Source organism: Oncorhynchus masou, chromosome 15 (genome assembly GCF_036934945.1).
Source record: "Oncorhynchus masou masou isolate Uvic2021 chromosome 15, UVic_Omas_1.1, whole genome shotgun sequence".
In the NCBI taxonomy this organism is placed as follows: Eukaryota; Metazoa; Chordata; class Actinopteri; order Salmoniformes; family Salmonidae; genus Oncorhynchus; species Oncorhynchus masou.
Window position 1 is genome coordinate 6495362 of NC_088226.1, and position 22097 is coordinate 6517458.

Here is a 22097-nt window from a genome sequence, read left to right on the forward strand (position 1 = left end):
CTCGTTGACGCAAGGTCAAATAGTGTTTTAGAAAAGACATGGCGGAGGTTTAGGAACCTCTCACAGTAATATCGCTGATCGGCCATATCAGTTATAACTTATGTCTTTCTCTATTTCAGCAACACAACTTTAAAAGGTTAAGTACAAAGGAAGGAGTGACAGAGTGGCTGGTAAGACACTCACTGGCTGGAGAAGGGCTACTGTAGTATGGCTGTGTGTAGCACCATTCCTCATGAACACACTGACATCCTATGGTGAATAAGGGTAACTTCAACAGTACCATCTGAAACAGTAGGCATCATTGTTATTACATAAATGCTGAAAATAGGAAGTACTTTATTGTTCAGTTTCAATAAAATGGGAAACATTTCTGCCACTTCCCTTAAAAAAAGAAAGAATAATGGTATTGAAAGAAAGAAGAGGATGATGATGGTTTGCAAGACATCTCCATATGCATTTATTCATTCAGCAGATGCTCATATAGCAGATGTTATACTTCCAGAGCAATCTTAATGTCACTAATTATAGATACAGATTAAAAAATGTACATGTATATTTTAATAATATATTCCAGTGCTTTAAATGCAAGTACTAGGAACTCCAGTGTTCCACCACATGGCATTAAGGACAGGCTATCCTTGTTCCATACAGTTCACAACACTTCTCTCATCCCCCTGGGTAAGGTTAAGTCCTCATTGGCAGGTGTTGGTACAGCACTGGTTTTTCTTTAAGGCAACAGGGCAGAAGTCAACAGTATCAGAAGTCAGTTAGATCCTAAATGGGATCTCCATGTAGCAAAACTCAAACTCCTTCACCTCCTATTGGCTGGATGCTACCTTGATACGGTGGAGCTGGACTGTGATTGGCTAGAGGTGGTGGTGGCGGCACTCAGCTGGGAGAAGCCACTGTGACTGGATTCCAGACTGGTCATAGAGCCCCTGGACAGACAGGCAGACAGACAAACACACAGACAATAGATTAAATATCCATCAAACACCTTTTTCGTAGAGCACTGTTTCCCTAAGAATCTTTATAAACACCCTTATAAATTATCACAAATACATTTTCCCCACACAACTACACACTGCCTAAAAAACAAGCTGGCCTAAAACATTTACTCACTGACATGCAGCAGCCCTACACACTAAGCACCACCATAACAATACACTGCGTTATACAGCATAGTGAATGATGACTGACCTGAAGTCTTCGGAGCCCAGCACCTCGGTGTAGAACATAACCTTACACTTGTGGGAGGAGACCTGCAGGGAGGCCAGCACGTCATCCACCCGGGGCAGGCTGGAGGTAGAGCAGGCCGGGGAGCAGTGGAACCGCCATTGGAGGATGTAGAACCCGGGCCACCGCGTCACATGGGAGCCCTGGGGAGAGGAGGGGGGGACAGGTGAGGTCAAAGGTCAGAGGCAGGCTATAGCTAATAGCAAATTCAATATCTAAACGACAGACTTTATGTAATAAAAACCATTAGAATTCCCTCACATGTAGGCAAATACTTTTGAAGGCGTTGCCCACTGCTGAATGACACCACATGGAAGGTACTGCAATGATTATTGAGCTACGCAAGGAGGAGGAAGGATAGCCTACACATTGAAAGTCAGCTCCTTGCACGTCTCCCTCTGTCCCTCTGGCTACTGGACCAGGCATTAGATTAGAAGAGGGAAACTACATGACTTAATCTAAATTCTCCTCCTTGGTGGACTTGTATGACATCTCTGTAAATGGTCTATTAGAGAGATTCATCTAGCAAAATGTAATAAAACACTTGAATATTTATCCTCTGTATTCACACAGCTTTGTCTGTTAGACTCACTGGCACGGAAACTTAGCGGGACGGTACCAGTTGATAAAATGTTGCAAGTTTGCTAGTGAGAGTGTGAACTGAAGACAGGCAGCTGGAGTAGACAGGTGATGGGATTGAAAGACAACCTGAACCAACTTCCATGCATTGCAATGTTTTTAGTTGTCGGCTTTTAGGTATATGTCCAAAAGCCAGCAATTACCAGCTAACAGAAACACTGGTCAGAGACACTGGTCAGAGACACTGGTCAGAGACACTGGTCAGAGATACTGCCACGGGATGGAGACCAGTTATGAGCACTGCACAGAACTCCTATTGACATCAGTGGATGTTTCTGTTACACTCACGTCTTAGGATTCAGATCGGAGGTTGGTGGTTAGTTTGGTATATTGTAATTACTTCGCCACCATGGCCTATTTATTGTCTACACTGTATATAGACTTGTTCTACTGTATTATTGACTGTGTTTGTTTTTATTCCATGTGTAACTCTGTGTTGTTCTGTGTGTCGAACTGCTATGCTTTATCTTGGCCAGGTCGCAGTTGTAAATGAGAACTTGTTCTCAACTAGCCTACCTGGTTAAATAAATGTGAAATAATTTTATTTAAAAAAAAAATTAAATAGTGGTTATCATGTTCGCCTCACACACGAAAGGTCCCCGGTTCGAAACCGGGGGGGAAACATATTTTTGGGGGCTCCCGATTGGCACAGCGGTCTAAGGCACTGCACCTGTAGTGATGCTAGAGGCGTCACTACAGACCCTGGTTAATTTCCAGGCTGTATCACAACCGGCCGTGATTGGAAGTCACATAGGGGCATACAATTGGCCCAGCGTCGTCCGGGTTTGGCCGTGGTAGGCCGTCATTGTAAAATAAGAATTAGTTTTTAACTGACTTGCCTGGTTAAATAAAAGGTAAAAAAATATATACAAATAAAAAGTTGTACATGTTATCACGAACACATATATTCGGAAGCGTTCAGAAACACAACCAATTGAACAGACCCACTTACACAAATCCAAATGAGGTACTACCAATCATCAGACCCACCTGTACCAGCTGTGGATGTGACGGTGGCGGTTTCAGTCTATTACCTGAACACTCTCTCCCTCCTTGCAGGTGAGTGCTGTCTCCACCATACTGTAGTCTTGCCCCAGAATCCAGGATCTGTCAATCAGCTGCATGTTGTTGGTGGCTGGCGACACGATGCTGCCGTGGGCACCCTGGACGTCCCTCTTGGGGGGCTGGGGCGCCCTCCGGGAGTGGTAGATGTTGAAGATGACGTCCCCTTTACACACGTCAAAGTCCCAGGTGATCACAGAAGAGGGCTCGGAGATTTCGATCAGCAGCTGGAAAAGGATCGGTAGTGAGTGTACACAGTAAGACAAAACTACAGACAAATGATTGTTAAAATCACTGTAATGGGTTTTTATAGCTTTTTGCTGTAACGCATTTCTCCACTAGGGGGAGCAACTTAACCCACTGTTTAAGCACAGTCAACTGAGAAGCTGGAAAACACATACTGTAGTTACTGTTTAGATCAGGTTACCTCATGTGGGGCCCCTTTGAAGACACTGGCAGTCTTGTAGATGGTGTCTGTCCACAGCCGCAGCTCCTCACTTTCCAGCGCCTCTTCTGTCCTGTACAGAGATTTGGGGACCATACCTCCTTCAGGGATCTCACACTGAATATGACATGACAGAGGACACAAGAGACACAATCAGCCCCCAGTTCTATCAGCACACACAGCAAGGAAAATGTATAATAAGATGACCCAATGTTAACTATATTATGTACTAGCAGCATTAGGCAATATGAATTCATATGCATGTAGAAGGGTACTGTCTACAACAGCCAGATGACACTCCGGTCTGCCAGAGAGACTCACCAGGCAGTCTCCTCCCAGGAAGTCAGGGATGACCTCTCTATCGATGTAGTCCACCAGACCTCCAGGCCCCTGGTAGTCATTCGCAGCATACACCAGGAACTTCTTCCTGGTGTTCTCGTCAATGAATGGACTGACCTGAGAACAGTGTACAGACACTCAGGATCAAAGTTAGTCTCATATGTTTGCTCTGCACATGCAATTGAATACAACTGAACGTGATCAAGTTGGAGAGGGAGAGCGAAAGCACTGTACAATGTCATGTACACTACAATGTGTGATGTTAAAGGCGCTCACCAGGGTCCAGAGCACAGGGAAGACCCGTGGAGCCCTCAGTATGAGCAGACATCCCAGGGTCTCTGGGTAGTTGGCCTCCACCACCTCTATGATCCTCAGCAGGGCTTTAACCCCTGGACGCCACAGGTGACGCATGTTTAACCCCTCCAGGTCCACCAGGCACGTCCAGCAGCTGACAGATAGACACAGGAGGGTTATAGGACATACTGAATACATACTGTATTCAGGGATGAGAGACATAAGAGGAGTGAGTGTGAAATGGGAGCTACCTGATGGGTCGGCCAAAGACTCTGGTGTTCTCTTCACAACGCCTCAGACCTTCCTCGTTGATGGACAGGACCTGGGGGAGAGTGAAGAGGTGAGAGGTTAGGGGAAGGGAGAGCATTTGCAAATAGTATGTGTTTATGTATTTATGTGTGTGCTTATACCCAGCATCTGGATGTGTGTGTGTGTGTGTGTGTGTGTGTGTGTGTGTGTGTGTCATACTCACTTGTCTCAGAAGGGACTCCTCGCCCAAGGCGCGTACTAAACCCTTGGTATCCATTTGACCGAGTCGCAGAATATACAGAGGGCATCCATCTATAGACAGATGAGGACACAAACACGTGACCTCACTGTTAAAGCTACAAGAGGATCAGTAATGATCATGACATTAAACAGACGCTGAGAGTATTCAGGTAAATCAATAGAGAAACCGAGTCAGATTCTGTTGACCATAATCACATCAACAGTATATACATTTACAACTCACATTAAAGTCATTCATGTAAATATAGGCGTTTTACTACCAACTGTATTTTCTTTTAGGTGGGGGTTATTGTTATTATGGTTACTATGGGCCATTTCCTGGTCTGAGGTCCTAGATGTCCGATTGGCTATCAGCTAAGTGGAGATAATGGGTAATCTCCTCTGCCCAGATCTTACAATGCCTGGACAGGTATTGTACGTCTCTGCTAACCACATCATATGTTATAGCAATCTGTCAGTTGCTGATGTTACGCCCCTGAAAACAGGGGAGAAATAATCACGAGAGTGATACGGTGTTGTTTTCTCAATTCAACTTTTAGTTCAATCTTTACAAAAGTAACACATTACAAAACAACAGAAAAACCATTATACAAATAACACAGCAAAATATCTTATTAACAACGCACATGTTCATTCACAATCGACATAAAATGGCAGCTACTCTCAGTACGATGCTATTCTTCGCTACAACCGAGCAGGGCTCATATTACTCTCTTCAAACTGAACTGGAACTTTCTCAAGATGTTACTAAGACACACCTTAAACGGCTCATAGATGTAATCAATATAACGTTTACACATTACTCTCACAATTCGTACCCTTTGTACGCTTGACGGATTTTAACTTTAACACAATTATATGAATTATCAATCTCTATCAACTAATACTGAATGCATCTTTTTAACCTTAGATGTTTTAAGATCCTCACATACTATGAATTTACTAATACTTTTTAATGTATAACAGGCTATGAATATTTCCTTTAACCTGTCACACTGACACAGCAGGAGAACGCGACCAACAGCTGCCCGTCTGACTGCCTACAGACTGGGAGATTTCCCTTGACACATAGTAGGCAGGTTTCCATTGACCCAGGTTTATACAAATATAAAAACCTTGTGGCAGTGTAATGGAAACGGCAGCTGTAGGAGAAACGTTCTAAAGATCAACAACATTGTATCATCTGTTGGACAGGGGCGGATTTTTATTTAGTCCAACATTCTTTATTGTGACAAATGATAGAAACGGTGCTTTCGAATAAATAATGATTGCCCAATCATTTTGACGGTACGTGGGTCACGAGACGTCATCATGTAACTATAAAGCTCCACTCCACATTTCACTCTAAATGCCGACTGCTTGCTAAATCAAAATGTTCAACTATACAAATAATGTTTCTTTGCAGGACAAGAATGCCTGAATTGCTTTGCCTTGCTTTTCTGGTTGTTTCACCATCCAACTACTTCTGAGCTAGAGGAGTGCAAATTTCACCATCCAACTACTTCTGAGCTAGTGGAGTGCAAGTTTCACCATCCAACTACTTCTGAGCTAGAGGAGTGCAAGTTTCACCATCCAACTACTTCTGAGCTAGAGGAGTGCAAGTTTCACCATCCAACTACTTCTGAGCTAGAGGAGTGCAAGTTTCACCATCCAACTACTTCTGAGCTAGAGGAGTGCAAGTTTCACCATGGCACAGTCCGTGACATACATTGGCACATGAGAAATACTTGTCATTTCTTGCATTCTATCCATGCTGACTTTTGCAAGCTACCCGAGACATGAAACGGATCGGTGGGAATGTGCATACAGGCTTATTATTAATGCACAATTTGCAAAGATGGATAATGAAAACTATTCAATCACTTAAATTTGTGTTCAACACTAAGTTTTTTGCTAAATATCGTATTTTTAATTTTCTAGGTGTGACGTCATTACATCCAGCTGTTTTTATCGACACAAAACAGTTCAACAGAAATGCATCATAGCAGGCAATTGTTGCAACATGCCCAAAAAAATAAACTAATCACTGGACAAGTTCATGGAAACATAGCTAGTGATGTCACTTCCAGAGAAGCAACCAGACATTACAGTTAGTCATTACCAATACATATAAGAGCTGGGATACATTCACTAGAAACCAAGCGGAAGAAAACAATGTGAACCTGGTGGTGCAGTACTTCCTGAATTTGTGCAATAAGAACACTACTTTCACATTTCAAAATATATTTTCATCTTCTGTCTGTGCCCGTTGAACACAACCCTGCCATTAAAACCCTATCCTGCTCCGAGAGGAACCTACCTTTGTCGTGGTGGTGCCAGCCCCCGGTGTAGTAGTCGTGTAGCAGCTGAGGTCTCTCCCAGGAGTCCAGCAGGAAGTCCACCTGGTGTTGCTTCCTCCAGGAGAGCGACTGACACAGGATCTCCCGGGCCTTCTCCAGGTTAAAGTCCCGGGCCCGCAGGAAACGCAGCACGTGCTGGTCCTTAGGGATCTAGGGGAGGCAGCGGAGATTGTGTTTATTCAGATGTTGTGGTGTGTGTGAGTTGGATGTGAGTTTTACTTACATCTATGTTGTTTGGATTCAAGTTTTGCTCTTGCTTGCAGCTATTTGAGTCAGAGTTTGAGTGTTAGGTGTGTTCATACACGTGTCCAACCTTGCCCTTGTGGGTCTCCTGCAGCCACTGGCGTAGTCTTATAAGACAGCTCTCCTGCAGCGGTGTCAGGTCTCCTAGGTAACGCCTGATGTAGTCTGCATCCAACTTGTCTGCAATCGAAACACAGACAGTCAATTCACACACATACCCATACCCACAGTCTACCAGCCCAAGGCAAGGCCAGTATGTTTGCTTTCAGAGCCAGTGGATTGGGACTTCAGCCATGACAGATCCCTCAGATTGTGTGTGTTTATTATTGTGTTGATTCTGACTCGGAACACTGACCATCTGGGGAGCCAGCCGGTAGATCTGTGGGGCTGGCAGTGGGTGTCTCTTTGGCAGTGGGCACAGGGATGGCATTGGAAGGGGCACTGGTGAGTGGCAGCTGGTGCCTGGCAGTGGGTGGGGGGGCCTGAGGAGGGCTCCAGCGGGGGACGTGGGTCACCCCCTCGTCCTCCAACTCCTTCAGGTAATACTCTATGATCTCTTTGCCCTGGAGGACAGAACACATGACTGCATAAGGACAGTACAGGTAGCGAGTGTAATGAGCAAACACTGTGAGCAAATACTGCAGGTTTGTTTAGACACGCGCCTGGCTGCATACGAGCACAGCTCATTGTGTGACAACGCTGAGCAGGATGTATGGCCCAACAAGCAAATGTCAGAAGATCCTGGTTAACACACTCAGTTTACACAGAGCTGCCAGACTGGATCACAGAAGGCCTGGAAATAGACTGCACAAGCATGCTCATGTAACACTGGGTCTATATGGGGGAGCAGCATGCTGGATGATGATGGTATATCCTATAGCCTCATCCATCCCCCACACTGACATGTATACTGTACTCACATGCTCACAGACTGACACATGAACACACCTTTTTAATACTGTTGGCATATTGCTTCATGGCTAGCTTCTCGGCCGCGTTCTCAAAGCCAAAGAAGGACTTGATGTCCAGACTGGCTGTCTGCTCGAAACACGTCCACTCCTCATTCTCTGGGTGAACCTGTGGAGGAAGCACAACTCATCACAAAACAGACGCCAAATGGATGAACCCTTTACACTGGTGGGGATTGGCCTATATGGATAGGGCTAAATTGACATGTTTCTTACAGAAGCATATGCATAAGCATGGTAGCAATTGAAAGGGAACAGTTTGGAGATTATGGCGAAATTGTTAGGCCACAACCATTACACTGTTGATTTTACATTTACTATATTTTCAGCACATTTGTTGATCAAATCTGAAAATACTCTGGATACATTCAGTAACATGAGATTATTCCTGGAAAATGTGGGTAGGTGCAACATAAGAGGAAAAAAGTGACAATTACACAATCCAAAAATGTCCCATTATAAATCGCAATCTCGGTCAGGTGGGCATCGATTGAAAGCTTGTTCTATTGCCACCATGACTAGCTAAGTTATAAAATACTCTATGTATTTTTAAGGATGAGACGTTGAAGATGGTAATAAATACCACTTTGATGTCATACAAGCCAAACACCCGTGAGTCCAAATGTGCACATCACGTTTCATCACAAAACTCATGTCATTTACAGTGTTAGGCTTTCACAGGGTAACTTCACAGGGTAACTTCACAGGGTAACTTCACAGGGTAACTTCACAGGGTAACTTCACAGGGTAACTTCACAGGGTAACTTCACAGGGTAACTCAATTTTGGCACACATAGAAAAGTGTCACGCATGCATTCACGTACGTGTTCCACTGAGATTTTTCTTCACAATAGAACAAACATCTCATTCTGTTCAGAACAACCAGGGTATGATGCCATGTCATCTGGTAACTGTACATCAAACATAGTGATCATAAACACTGACACTGTAAATGACATGAGTTTTATGATGAAACGTGATGTGCACATTTGGACTCACGGGTGTTTTGGCTTGCATGACATCAAAGCGGTATTTATTACCATCTTCAACGTCTCATCCTTAAAAATACATAGAGTCCTCTTAATTTACAGCATTTTCCTCACTCAGACAACTAAAAATTTGCACAAGTTGTCCAATTAGCAGGAGGGACGGGGGCAACTTCCTGTCGCGTGCTGTGCTCAAGTTCAAAACCCATACTGAGCTGTGAAGTTCAGAGCCTGAGCTCCGACATCATTAATAGGCGCTTATCAGTCCTCAAATCTGACTTTTTCAACCCATATATGGGTACGAGTACAAAGGGCTACAAACCCTGTTGCAGTGATAGAGAGAGTATGTCTGTTTACACAGGCAGCTCAATTCTAATATATTATAAACACAAATAGCCTTCACACATTTAAGAAAGCGTGTCAAACACACACAACTACTATATCAATCAGATCAGCTCAGAAAAATATCTCATGTACAAAGATCTGATGTGATTGGTCAAAAGAGCAATGAGTGTAAAAGATGATCAGAATTAGGCTGCCTGTGTAAAACGCAGCCCATGTAACCGATGATTATTATAGTTGTGGGGCACACCGTGTAGTTGCAGATCTCATGGACGATGACTCTGTTGGAGAAGGTCTCGTTGACGACCTCGATGTGCAGCGCCCTCTCCCTGCGGTCCAGAGTGTTCTTATGGATGAAGTACAGGTAGTCCACACCAGCCATCTAGATACACACAGTAGACCACGGTCAATCAACTCTGGACAACACTACCACAACATCAACACCCCTACCAGGATATTCAGGTCTGAGGGGAAATAATCACTAATAGCATTCACATTAGAAAATAAGAGAATCAAACAGACACTATTATACATTGCTAGCTTGAGTAGCTTCACTGCTCAAGGGAAAAGTTAAAGGTGAAAAGGTGAAAAGGTAAGATACCCTTTTGAACAGCCGGGGGGCGTCTGCCTCCACCTTACAGCGCCTCTCAATGAACACAGTGGCTCCGTCATCACTGTGCTCCTCCTTCACCACCTCACTGTCCACAAAGATGGGAATCAGGGGGCAGTTTGGAAACCTCCGCACATAGGCCTAATGGGAGAGTGGGAAGGAGGAAGAAAATATACAATTTTACTCACATGATGAAAACAAAACGGCAATCCATGACATACAGTGAAATTATTTTATGGGTTATAATCACTTTGATCAAAAAAATGTGTATACAGTGCCTTGCGAAAGTATTCGGCCCCCTTGAACTTTGCAACCTTTTGCCACATTTCAGGCTTCAAACATAAAAGATATAAAACTGTATTTTTTTGTGAAGAATCAACAACAAGTGGGACACAATCATGAAGTGGAACGACATTTATTGGATATTTCAAACTTTTTTAACAAATCAAAAACTGAAAAATTGGGCGTGCAAAATTATTCAGCCCCTTTACTTTCAGTGCAGCAAACTCTCTCCAGAAGTTCAGTGAGGATCTCTGAATGATCCAATGTTGACCTAAATGACTAATGATGATAAATACAATCCACCTGTGTGTAATCAAGTCTCCGTATAAATGCACCTGCACTGTGATAATCTCAGAGGTCCGTTAAAAGCGCAGAGAGCATCATGAAGAACAAGGAACACACCAGGCAGGTCCGAGATACTGTTGTGAAGAAGTTTAAAGCCGGATTTGGATACAAAAAGATTTCCCAAGCTTTAAACATCCCAAGGAGCACTGTGCAAGCGATAATATTGAAATGGAAGGAGTATCAGACCACTGCAAATCTACCAAGACCTGGCCGTCCCTCTAAACTTTCAGCTCATACAAGGAAAAGACTGATCAGAGATGCAGCCAAGAGGCCCATGATCACTCTGGATGAACTGCAGAGATCTACAGCTGAGGTGGGAGACTCTGTCCATAGGACAACAATCAGTTGTATATTGCACAAATCTGGCCTTTATGGAAGAGTGGCAAGAAGAAAGCCATTTCTTAAAGATATCCATAAAAAGTGTTGTTTAAAGTTTGCCACAAGCCACCTGGGAGACACACCAAACATGTGGAAGAAGGTGCTCTGGTCAGATGAAACCAAAATTGAACTTTTTGGCAACAATGCAAAACGTTATGTTTGGAATAAAAGCAACACAGCGCATCACCCTGACCACACCAACCCCACTGTCAAACATGGTGGTGGCAGCATCATGGTTTGGGCCTGCTTTTCTTCAGCAGGGACAGGGAAGATGGTTAAAATTGATGGGAAGATGGATGGAGCCAAATACAGGACCATTCTGGAAGAAAACCTGATGGAGTCTGCAAAAGACCTGAGACTGGGACGGAGATTTGTCTTCCAACAAGACAATGCTCTCCATCCAACCTCACTGCTCTCCATCCAACCTCACTGAGCTCGAGCTGTTTTGTAAGGAGGAATGGGAAAAAATTTCAGTCTCTCGATGTGCAAAACTGATAGAGACATACCCCTAGCGACTTACAGCTGTAATCGCAGCAAAAGGTGGCGCTACAAAGTATTAACTTAAGGGGGCTGAATAATTTTGCAACCCCAATTTTTCAGTTTTTGATTTGTAAAAAAAGTTTGAAATATCCAATAAATGTCGTTCCACTTCATGATTGTGTCCCACTTGTTGTTGATTCTTCACAAAAAAATACAGTTTTATATCTTTATGTTTGAAGCCTGAAATGTGGCAAAAGGTCGCAAAGTTCAAGGGGGCCGAATACTTTCGCAAGGCACTGTAATAAGGCCACTGTTACTGTTTTGGTTTCCATGGCGAAGCAGAGGTGGGGGGAGTTGCGCATCAAGGTAAAACAAATTGCATTACATGCTGCTGTTCGATCACGCCTGCAATGATGTCCGACAGAAAAACAGTCTGCGTTGTTTGCAGAAACGTCTTCGTTGTTGTAATAATATTTTAAACGGACGTGGCAGTTTCAACATGAAGGATTCCAGCTTTAAGTGCTGGTAATCAAGCAGCAGTCATCTGTCTCTTTAAAGTGTGTTCTCTCTTTGATTTCATGGCTTATATGACGACCAGGCCAAGACAGACCTACCGGGCTTCCTCTGTCAAGATTGGCCCCCGGACTGAGTGATATCTTTATAAATCTGATGAAGCCCCTGGAGGACTCCATCTGGACAAAGGTCACCAGATAAGTTAGTAGGTCATGTGACAATCACAGAGTCCAACCAGAGTCAATGTCAAGAGCTGACAAAGTTATGTCACACACATACACACCAGGCCTGACCAATACAAAGAGCACCCATGTTGATTACACATGATGGTTCTCAACTGAACTCTACCCGTAACTCAATGAGTCCCACTGTAACTCTGCCGCGTTTTGGACTTCTACCCCTTTTAAACATGTGTTTCAGCTAGACTACTGGGTTGCACCATTGGATTTGTCAATTTCTTCTCTGTGGTAATAACCACGGGGGGGGGGGCTGGGTCTTTTATACAAAAATGGCTGTAGTCTGAATGGTTTGAGCTACAAACTATAAAAAAGCTATATATGAAAAGCTGAGGCTGTTTTGTCCCATGACGCTCACAAGCTGCACATGGGTCGTTAGAAGGTAAAGGGTTCTTCTACATCCCAGTACATTTATTTCATGTAACCTTTACTTAAGGCAAGTCAGTTAGGAACAAACTCTTATTTAAAATGACGGCCGACACCGACCAAACCCTAACGATGCTGGGCCGGATGTGATACAGCCTAGAATCGAACCAGGGTCTGTAGTTACGGCTCCAGCACTGAGATGCAGTGCCTTAGACCGCTGCGCCACCTGGCCGCCCAGTGTCTACATAGTGTCTATAAAACTGTAATAAGCTCACAATGTTGTTGTCCAACTCCAGACTCCACACAGTTGTCCGTGACTTGTTTGATATTCATTTCAGTGTGCAAACAATTTCTGTACATACAGCATTCGTATAAATTCATTTGATCAGGTTTTTGATTTGGCAGACCTTATTGTCTCCAACAAGGAAATTTGGGAGGGGACTTTGGATCGGTCTCTGTCCAGCAGTCTGTCCGTACGTTAGTCACACGCGATCTCGACAGCACTGGCCAGATGTTGATGAAACTTGGGTGAACGATGCGGCATTTACAATGCATCTTCGTGGGGGACAACATGTTTACTGTTGCTTTGTTATTGACATTTGTAATAAAACTCATGAATGCAACGGTTTACTAAAAATTGTTTAGTGTTCTACTTGTATCCCTGGTTGTCCTGAAAAGAACATGGTAAAACACTTGACTGTGAGGTTAAATATAAGGGCTGGACATGCAGATAAATGAAAGTCAGATAAACGAAAAGACAATTTTTGCTAGAATCTGATAGGGTGAAACCCCAAATTAGCACAATGGTGCAGAGTACACGGAGGTCAATCTGCTGACACACACATAAAACACCCACCCTTTTCAAAGTCACTATCTATGTTTCCATCCAATTGGCGACAGATTTTCATGCAATTATTAGAATAGAACATTTCCCACCAGTGGTGTTTCCACCAAACTGACTTGTTGTGGATAAGAATCAGTTCGTGATCACGTAGTGCACAAAACATGTCTTGTTTTGCTTAAGTTTTAATATACCAAATAAAAATTGAAAGTTCAATGTGTTTCTGTGGCATTTTCAACTCTACTAATATTTCTGTCACAAAAACTATTTTATTAAATAGAAATGTGTCTACTCTGGTCTTGGTACATGTACTCTAGCCAACAGCTCACAGATACAGTGAGGGTAGGGTAGTCTACATGATGAGTTTACTATGGATAAGACCGAGAATATTTATACTTGTCAAATGGCAGTCAAGCACGGATCATGTCACCAGAATAAAACCATCTATATTTCATCAATATTTATTGGAAAGGAGCATCAATCTCATCACAGTGCACTTTCACCACCCTGTGAAGTTCATCGTAACGTGTTTAATTTGTAGCCTAATAAACTGCATGGTTTCCCAAGTAGTAGTGGGAGGACCACATACCATAACATGGCGTGACTTCAATATGATGGTTATTTTATAAATATTTACGCATAAAGGAATTTCCAACGCCATTTCTCGCATAATTAATTTTACAGATACAAAAAGATCCCAACAAACAAATGATCTGAAGGCATTTATAAAATTGGACCGGTACTTCCTGTTTCCATCACAACATGGTTAATGACAGTGCAAGTCTTTATGGATCATAGAATGACGAGGCACGAAGACATCATCCGTGAATATTGATTGAATAACATGACAGAAGGATATACAGTTGACTACAGTTACACAACCAAGACATGTAACAACTATCTTCCGATGAGATACGGAGCCCATTTCCTTCTTCCCCATTACCAAGCCAAAACACTAAAGTAGTATATAGGCTTCGGTGCATAAACCAAGAAGCCTACAGTTAGATAGTTGGGTGCATTGTCTCTAACATTGCCTGCATTCAGAAAACCAAACTGCCTCAGACGTTCTGAGCCTACATGCATATTCTAAATATTTAGGCCTAAATCTTGCTTCAGGATAGATAAAACATATCCATTATTTTGTGTCTGGATTTTGTTATTAGCCAACGATACTGGCTTCTTGTTAAGGCTCGGGATGATTTCAAGGTTTTACTGGTAACCTACAATGCATTACATGGACTTGCTCCTACCCATTTGGTCCTGTTGTACATTCCTAGACGTACGCTACATTCACAAGACACAGGCCTCCTTATTGTTCACAGAGGTTCTAAGCAAACAGCTGGAGGCAGGGCTTTCTCCTATAGAGCTCCATTTTTATGGAACCGTCTACCGATCCATGTGAGACACGCAGACTCAGTTTCAACCTTTAAGTCTTTACTGAACACTCATCTCTTCAGTAGGTCCCTATGATTGAGTGTAGTCTGGCCCAGTGGTGAGAAGGTGAACGGCAAGGCACTGCAGTGACAAACCACCCTAGCTGTCTCTGCCTGGCTGGCTCCCCCTCTCCAATGGGATTCTCTGCTTCTATTGTGGGGGCTGAGTCACTGGCTTGCTCGTCTTTCTCTCCCATGCCATCCCTAGATGGGGTGCATTGTGCCAGGCTTTTTTCCACTCTACCCTACTTGAGTGGGTTGAGTTACTAACGTGATCTTCCTGTCCGGTTTTGCGTGCCCTCAGGCTCGGGCGGTGGGGGAGTTCTTTGTGGGCTATACTCTGCCTTGTCTCAGGGTAGTAAGTTAGTGGTCTGTTGATATACCTTTGGTGGTGTGGGGGTTGTGTTTTGACAAAGTGGGTGAGGTTATATCCTGCTTGGTTGGACCTGTCCGGGGGTAACTTTGGACAGGGCCAGTGTCCCCCCTCCCCCGTCTCAGTCTCCAGTTTCTATGCTGCAATAGTCTTTATGCCAGGAAGCTAGGGTCAGTCTGTCCTATCTGGTGTACTGTATGATCTTAGGTATGATCCCTCTAAAGCCCCCCCTCCCCAAAATCAGCCAAAACAAATTATGGTATCAACAACAAGCTGAAATGATCCATTTACGATTCCCCACGTGGCAGCTTGTCATTCTTGTTAACAAATCTGTCCATCCAGAATCACAACAACACACTGACTCCTGCTCCATGGAAGCGCGCACATTGTTTTCATGACGTTGTCAGCTAACCCATCTACGGAACCCTGACCTGTTCACCAGACGTGCTACCTTGCCATGCTGCTGATCCAGTTTCTGCTGCTCTGCCTGCGGCTATGGATCCCTGATCTTTTCACTGGTCATGTCTTGAACCGGACCTGCTGCACCGGCCACCCCTCAGAGCCTGATTCCTCTCTAGGTTTCTTCCTAGGTTCCAGCCTTTCCAATGAGTTTTTCCTAGCCACCGTGCCACATCTGCATTGCTTGATCTTTGGGGTTTTATTCTTATTCATTCCTTTACACTTGTGTGTAAAATGTAGTTATTGTGAAATTGTTAGATTACTTGTAAGATATTATTGCATGATCGGAACTAGAAGCACAAGCATTTCGCTACACAAGCATTTCGCTGGCATTAACATCTGCTAACCATGTGAAGGTGACCAATAAAATTGGATTTGAATATGAAAAACAAATCTGTTTACATAAACGTTCCCGAGAACGGAGGAATGTTGTCGTCAGTGATAAGCGGTAAACCAACATGCCAGGTGTGATGATGGTGTCAGGACAGGAGTGATACTGTAATGGCTGTCAGTGGGCCAAACCAAGGATCAGTCAGTGGGACGGTCAGTCAGAGGACAGAGGAAGCCTCTAGTCTGGCTAGGCCCTCTATCTAGTGTGAACTGCTGTCATTAGAACAGGCTTTTTACAGACAGGCAGCTCCGCAACCTTTAAATCAACTGACAATCTTTGAAGTGCCTTTGAATCACGCTGACAGTGTGTGAATGGAAGTATAGCAAAAAAAAACATTCCAGGACATTTAACAGATGTTGCCGAGACTAGAACTCCTGGGATTCAAAGGTTGGGTTTTTTGGTATTTGGTGAAGCAGAGCTGCGGCTGCAGTTAGAGAAAGAACAGAGCACCTGACTTCCACTGTAATCAGGCTGCGTAACACAGGACACTTACAAAATAAACCATTTCAGTGTTAACGAGCTAAGCTTTTGTTCAGTAATGACCTTTTCCAGCGCTGACCTTCTTATTATACAATGTAACTTGCTTCTGGCTTAATAGATAACCCCAAAGAACAGGAAGTGGCACAACGTCTCAAACAGAGCAGAAACAAGGTAAACAGATGCCGAGCCAAGACAGAGCCAAGAGCTTAAATTCAAGAGTTTAGAAAAGAAAAGTGGATATAAATCATAAGATATACTGATTGCATTTTAATGGACTTTGGGCCAAGCTATTCACCGTAAAACACTGAGGCTGTGCACTGAACAGATGTGGGGGTTGATATGATATAAACAACCCTTCATACGGAGTGTTCTGTCTGAGGGAAACTGTACTAAGCCACAACTTCCCCCGGATGGAGCAGTCCTATCAGCCCTAACAGGGCAGACCAGCTGTAGCAGTAGGCCAGGCGGCAGACGGGACCAAGCACAGCGAGGGGAGGCCTAATGACACCCAGGGCCTAGTTCAGAGAGCAGCCAGTCAACCACAGCTAAGCAGGAAGTCACAGTGGGAGCAGCAGACACAGACAGTACTGTACAACTAGGCCCAGGGGAGAGACGAGAGAAGATAGAAATGAGAGAAGAAATGATAGGGGAGGAGGAGCGGCGACTGGAGTACTGCTTGTTCTGTGTCACAAGTCAGAATGCACCCATAACAGAATGAGAAGACTAGCACATCCAAAATAGATAACCTTCCCAGGCAGCCACACCAAGGCATGCTCTTAAACATAAAACCCATACAGCATGATGGGGCCTCTGACAGATGATCCTGAGACAGACAGCTGGTGGCGTGGTGAGAGAGGCAGACTATGGGAGGCTCATAGAACTGCATAGAGCCATGGCTACATGGAATTCTATTCCACATCAGGTAACTGGAGGTAACTGATGCAAGCAGTACAATTAGATATAAAAAAGATAGAAATACACCTTATAGATCAGCATGGACTGAAGAGACACACAGGCACAGACACATGATAAGACACGCACGTACACATGGATTTTGTGTTGTAGATATGTAGTAGTAGAGTAGTGGCCTGAGGGAACACACTTAATGTGTTATGAAAAGTGTTATGAAATGTAATGTCATGTAATATTTTAAATACTATATAACTGCCTTAATGTTGCTGGACCCCAGGAAGAGTAGTGGGGGATACTTAATAAATATCATGGTTAAACATAGATTGTGTTTTGGGCCTGACTTCCCCTCCAGTTAGGACTGTTAGAACACTGTGCCCCAACCCACCCCCACTCTGTCTGAAGCCCTGCGGTCTGATCTCTTCACTGAACTGGGATTAGAAGACTGCTGACTTCCTGCCAAGTCACAAGATACAATTTTTTATTTTATTTACACACACACACACACACAACCGTTCGGGGTCACTTTGAAATGTCCTTGTTTTTGAAAGAAAAGCACATTATTCTAAATTAAATAGTACCCGCAAAACACCAGTCTCAACATCAACAGTGAAGAGACGACTTCGGAATGCTGGCCTTCTAGGCAGAGTTCTTCTGTCCAGTGTCTGTGTTCTTTTACCCATCTTAATCCTTTCATTTTATTGGCCAGTCTGAGATATGGCCTTTTCTTTGCAACTCTGCCTAAAAGGCCAGCATCCTGGAGTCACCTCTTCACTATTGACGTTGAGACTGGTGTTTTGTGAGTACTATTTAATGAAGCTGCCAGTTGAGGACTTGTGAGGCATCTGTTTCTCAAACTAGACACTAGTGTACTTGTCATCTTGCTCAGTTGTGCCCTGGGGCCTCCCATTCCTCTTTCTATTCTGGTTAGAGCCAGTTTGCGCTTTTCTGTGAAGGGAGTAGTACACAGCGTTGTACGAGATCTTCAGTTTCTTGGCAATTTCTCACATAGAATAGCCTTCATTTCTCAGAACAAGCATAGACTGACGAGTTTCAGAAGAAAGTTATTTGTTTCTGGACATTTTGAGCCTGTAATCGAACCCACAAATGCTGATGCTTCAGATACTTAACTAGTCTAAAGAAGGCCAGTTGTATTGCTTCTTTAAATCAGAACAACAGTTTTCAGCTGTGCTAACATAATTGCAAAATGGTCTTCTAATGGTCAATTAGCCTTTTAAAATGACAAGCTTGGATTGGCTAACAACGTACGCCTATGTAGATATTCCATTAAAAAAAATACAAATAAAATCAGCCGTTTCCAGCTACAAGTCATTTACAACGTCTACACCGTATTTCTGATCAATTTGATGTTATTTTAAATGGACAAAAAAAAGTGCTCTTTCAAAAACAAGGACATTTCTAAGTGACCCCAAACTTTTGACCGGTAGTGTGTGTATGTATGCATGTGACATTGTGGATTGGTGCATTTCCTATGACTTTTGCAACCAACTGCAGAACTACTACTGTATCAGTACATCTATGCAGTGGTGACTGAAATCAAGAATGATGTATATTACAGCAGGGCAGGTGAAAAAGCTAATATATGGTATTGCATTTAACAGAGAGCATCGCTTTAGTCAAGGTGCCTGCAAAAATACTAAAGGCAAAAAGTTACTAATTAAATCAAATCGTATTGTATTGGTCACATACACATGGTTAGCAGATGTTAATGCGAGTGTAGCGAAATGCTTGTGCTTCAAGTTCCGACAATGCAGTAATAACCAACGACTAATACAACCTAACAATTATACACACACACACAAGTGTAAAGGGATGAAGAATATGTACATAACGATACATGAATGAGTGATGGTACAGAACGGCATAGGCAAGAAGCAGTAGATGGTATAGAGTACAGTATATACATTTGAGATGAGTAATGTAGGGTATGTAAACATATAAAAGTGCCATTGTTTAAAGTGGCTCGTGTTACATGTATTACATAAAGATGGCAAGATGCAGTAGATGGTATCAAGTACAGTATATACATATGAGATGAGTAATGTAGGGTATGTAAACATTATATTAAGTGGCATTGTTTAAAGTGGCTAGTGATATATTTTTTACATCAATTTTTCCATTATTAAAGTGGCTGGAGTTGAGTCAGTATGTTGGCAGCAGCCACTCAATGTTAGTGGTGGCTGTTTAACAGTATGATGGCCTTGAGATAGAAGCTGTTTTTCAGTCTCTCGGTCCCTGCTTTGATGCACCTGTACTGACCTCGCCTTCTGGATGATAGCGGGGTGAACAGGCAGTGGCTCGGGTGGTTGTTGTCCTTGATGAGCTTTATGGCCTTCCTGTGATATCGGGTGGTGTAGGTGTCCTGGAGGGCAGGTAGTTTGCCCCCGGTGATGCGTTGTGCAGACCTCACTACCCTCTGGAGAGCCTTACGGTTGTGGACGGAGCAGTTTCTGTACCAGGGGGTGATACAGCCCGACAGGATGCTCTCGATTGTGCATCTGTAAAAGTTTGTGAGTGCTTTTGGTGACAAGCCAAATTTCTTCAGCCTTCTTCACCACGTTGTCTGTGTGGGTGGACCAATTCAGTTTGTCCATGATGTGTACACCGAGGAACTTAAAACTTACTACCCTCTCCACTACGGTCCCATCGATATGGATAGGGGGGTGCTCCCTCTGCTGTTTCCTGAAGTCCACGTTCATCTCCTTTGTTTTGTTGAGTGTGAGGTTATTTTCCTGACATCATACTCCAATGGCCCTCACCTCCTCCCTGTAGGCCGTCTCATCGTTGTTGGGTTAGAGGCGTGCATGGCCACGCAGTCGTGGGTGAACAGGGAGTACAGGAGAGGGCTCATAACGCACCCTTGTGGGGCCCCAGTGTTGAGGATCAGCAGGGTGGAGATGTTGTTACCTACCCTCACCACCTGGTGGCGGCCCGTCAGGAAGTCCAGTACCCAGTTGCACAGGTCTCGAGCTTGATGATGAGTTTGGAGGGTACTATGGTGTAAATGCTGAGCTGTAGTCGATGAACAGCATCCTCACATAGGTATTCCTCTTGTCCAGATGGGTTAGGGCAGTGTGCAGTGTGGTTGCGATTGCGTTAAATCGTACTCTTACGGTTTCATACTCAATAATAAATATGATATTGTGTTATCTGCTGCCACGACTAATTAGGTTGGGTGAACAGAAATACCGCAGACTGTGTTTCCAAAACAAAAAGGTGGATAAACAATGATCTCACCAACAAAACACTAGAACATGACATAATACAGTGTATAGAGATATATTGTATGAGATGAGATTTGTTCCTGCAGCACAAAACACTGGCAGTCTGACTGCCTGGGAGTCTGGGTCCAATTTGCACATGAGCACTGCAACCTCTCACAAACATCCCTCACTACCCACCTACACATATATACATAGACAAAGCAGCAGCCTAAACACACAAATGTACATAACTTACCGCCATTATCAGCTCAAAGGGGTGTTTGTAGACCCTTACAGGTGACTGGTATTGTTGCACCATGGCTGTAGCTCAACCTCTGGCGCTCTGCCTTGAAATGTACAATAGACAAACCCTAGTGTTAGTTAGAGATCACTTGACACAGCACTAAAGAACTGTAACTAACAAAACATCATAAGTTCACATCATCATGAAGCAAAGGTCAGAGGAATGGGATTTGTAAAGACAACAAAGAGAAATGCTGTATCATCAGCTCTAAAACCAACTAGACAGCTGGCCTGATGCAAAACGCTTGATTGTCCTCAATTGCAAAGGCACTATTATTTAGGTCATAAACTGTAGTAGCTGATTGATCGGTTAACATGCTGAGATCAACGGTAATCACAGGATGATGACCACAATGATACAATCAGCTACTGAGCAAGACCAAAATCATCTACCAAACTGGGATTTGAGAAAAGTGGCATCTATCATCTGAGCTAAGCCTACAAACTCACAGTGGCATTGTGTTATTTTCTTATTTGTAATTACGTTAGTCCATTTTATACAGTGAACAGCTGACACAGATACAGTACAGTAGACTAGCTGTACATTGGACTTCAAAATAAAGAGTGGCTTTGATGGCATAGATTTCTAGTTATAAAAACAAAACATTTACAAAAGTACATTAGCTACACTAATCACACTTTCAGGAAATCACCTTGTGCGCGTTATATCCACTAATTGAGTTTATGAATAATTGCATTATAGATCATAACTATTACAATCCACAACACTAGCTTGCCTGATTCTCGATACGTAAGCGGCAAGTTATTTATGTCTCTTGACAACTTCATTTTGATGACAGTCAAATCGGCAAAAAAAAAACATTTTTAGATGGTCGACATTTTCAGAACGAATTCTAGGCCTTACACAGCGAAAAATGTACCTAAAACTTACCAGATCGATGATTTTCGGAGATAAGTCAAGTGAAGTTTGTCAGTAGACGATCTACTTATATTAAATTCATGGTACACTCCAACAAATACGTAAATAAAGCGACTTTCTGAGACGGGTTTGATGTTGAATCCAAGGCAAGCGGCCGGCGTAGCTAACGCCGCCTCTTTTGACTACGTCAC

The 22097-nt window shown here is 43.4% G+C and overlaps 1 protein-coding gene across 2 annotated transcripts; it reads right to left on the minus strand.

Annotated features, from left to right (window-relative positions):
• Positions 1-316: 316 nt before the first annotated feature.
• On the minus strand, positions 317-22083 carry LOC135555420 (SEC14-like protein 1). Of its 2 annotated transcripts, none has more exons than XM_064987831.1 (17): positions 21919-22083; positions 20980-21070; positions 10005-10154; positions 9654-9785; positions 8056-8184; positions 7463-7670; positions 7178-7287; positions 6825-7014; positions 4488-4576; positions 4267-4337; positions 3998-4169; positions 3704-3838; positions 3365-3499; positions 2910-3164; positions 1201-1379; positions 837-938; positions 317-725 (listed from the first exon to the last, which is right to left on the minus strand). In XM_064987831.1, the coding sequence occupies exons 2-17, from the start codon at positions 21040-21042 to the stop codon at positions 653-655; spliced, it is 2193 nt and encodes a 730-aa protein (XP_064843903.1). In that variant the 5' UTR covers positions 21043-21070; positions 21919-22083; the 3' UTR covers positions 317-652. The 2 variants fall into 2 exon arrangements, with proteins under 2 accessions (XP_064843903.1, XP_064843904.1); XM_064987832.1 differs by having other exon boundaries at positions 816-938.
• Positions 22084-22097: the final 14 nt, after the last annotated feature.

Coding starts and splice junctions, on each gene's coding strand:
- LOC135555420 (XM_064987831.1), bottom strand. CDS start 21,042: ATGGTGCAACAATACCAGTCACCTGTAAGGGTCTACAAACACCCCTTT. Junction 7,671..8,055: donor ATGCCAACAGTATTAAAAAG/GTGTGTTCATGT, acceptor TCTGTCCTCCAG/GGCAAAGAGATCATAGAGTA. Junction 3,500..3,703: donor TCCTGGGAGGAGACTGCCTG/GTGAGTCTCTCT, acceptor TGTCATATTCAG/TGTGAGATCCCTGAAGGAGG.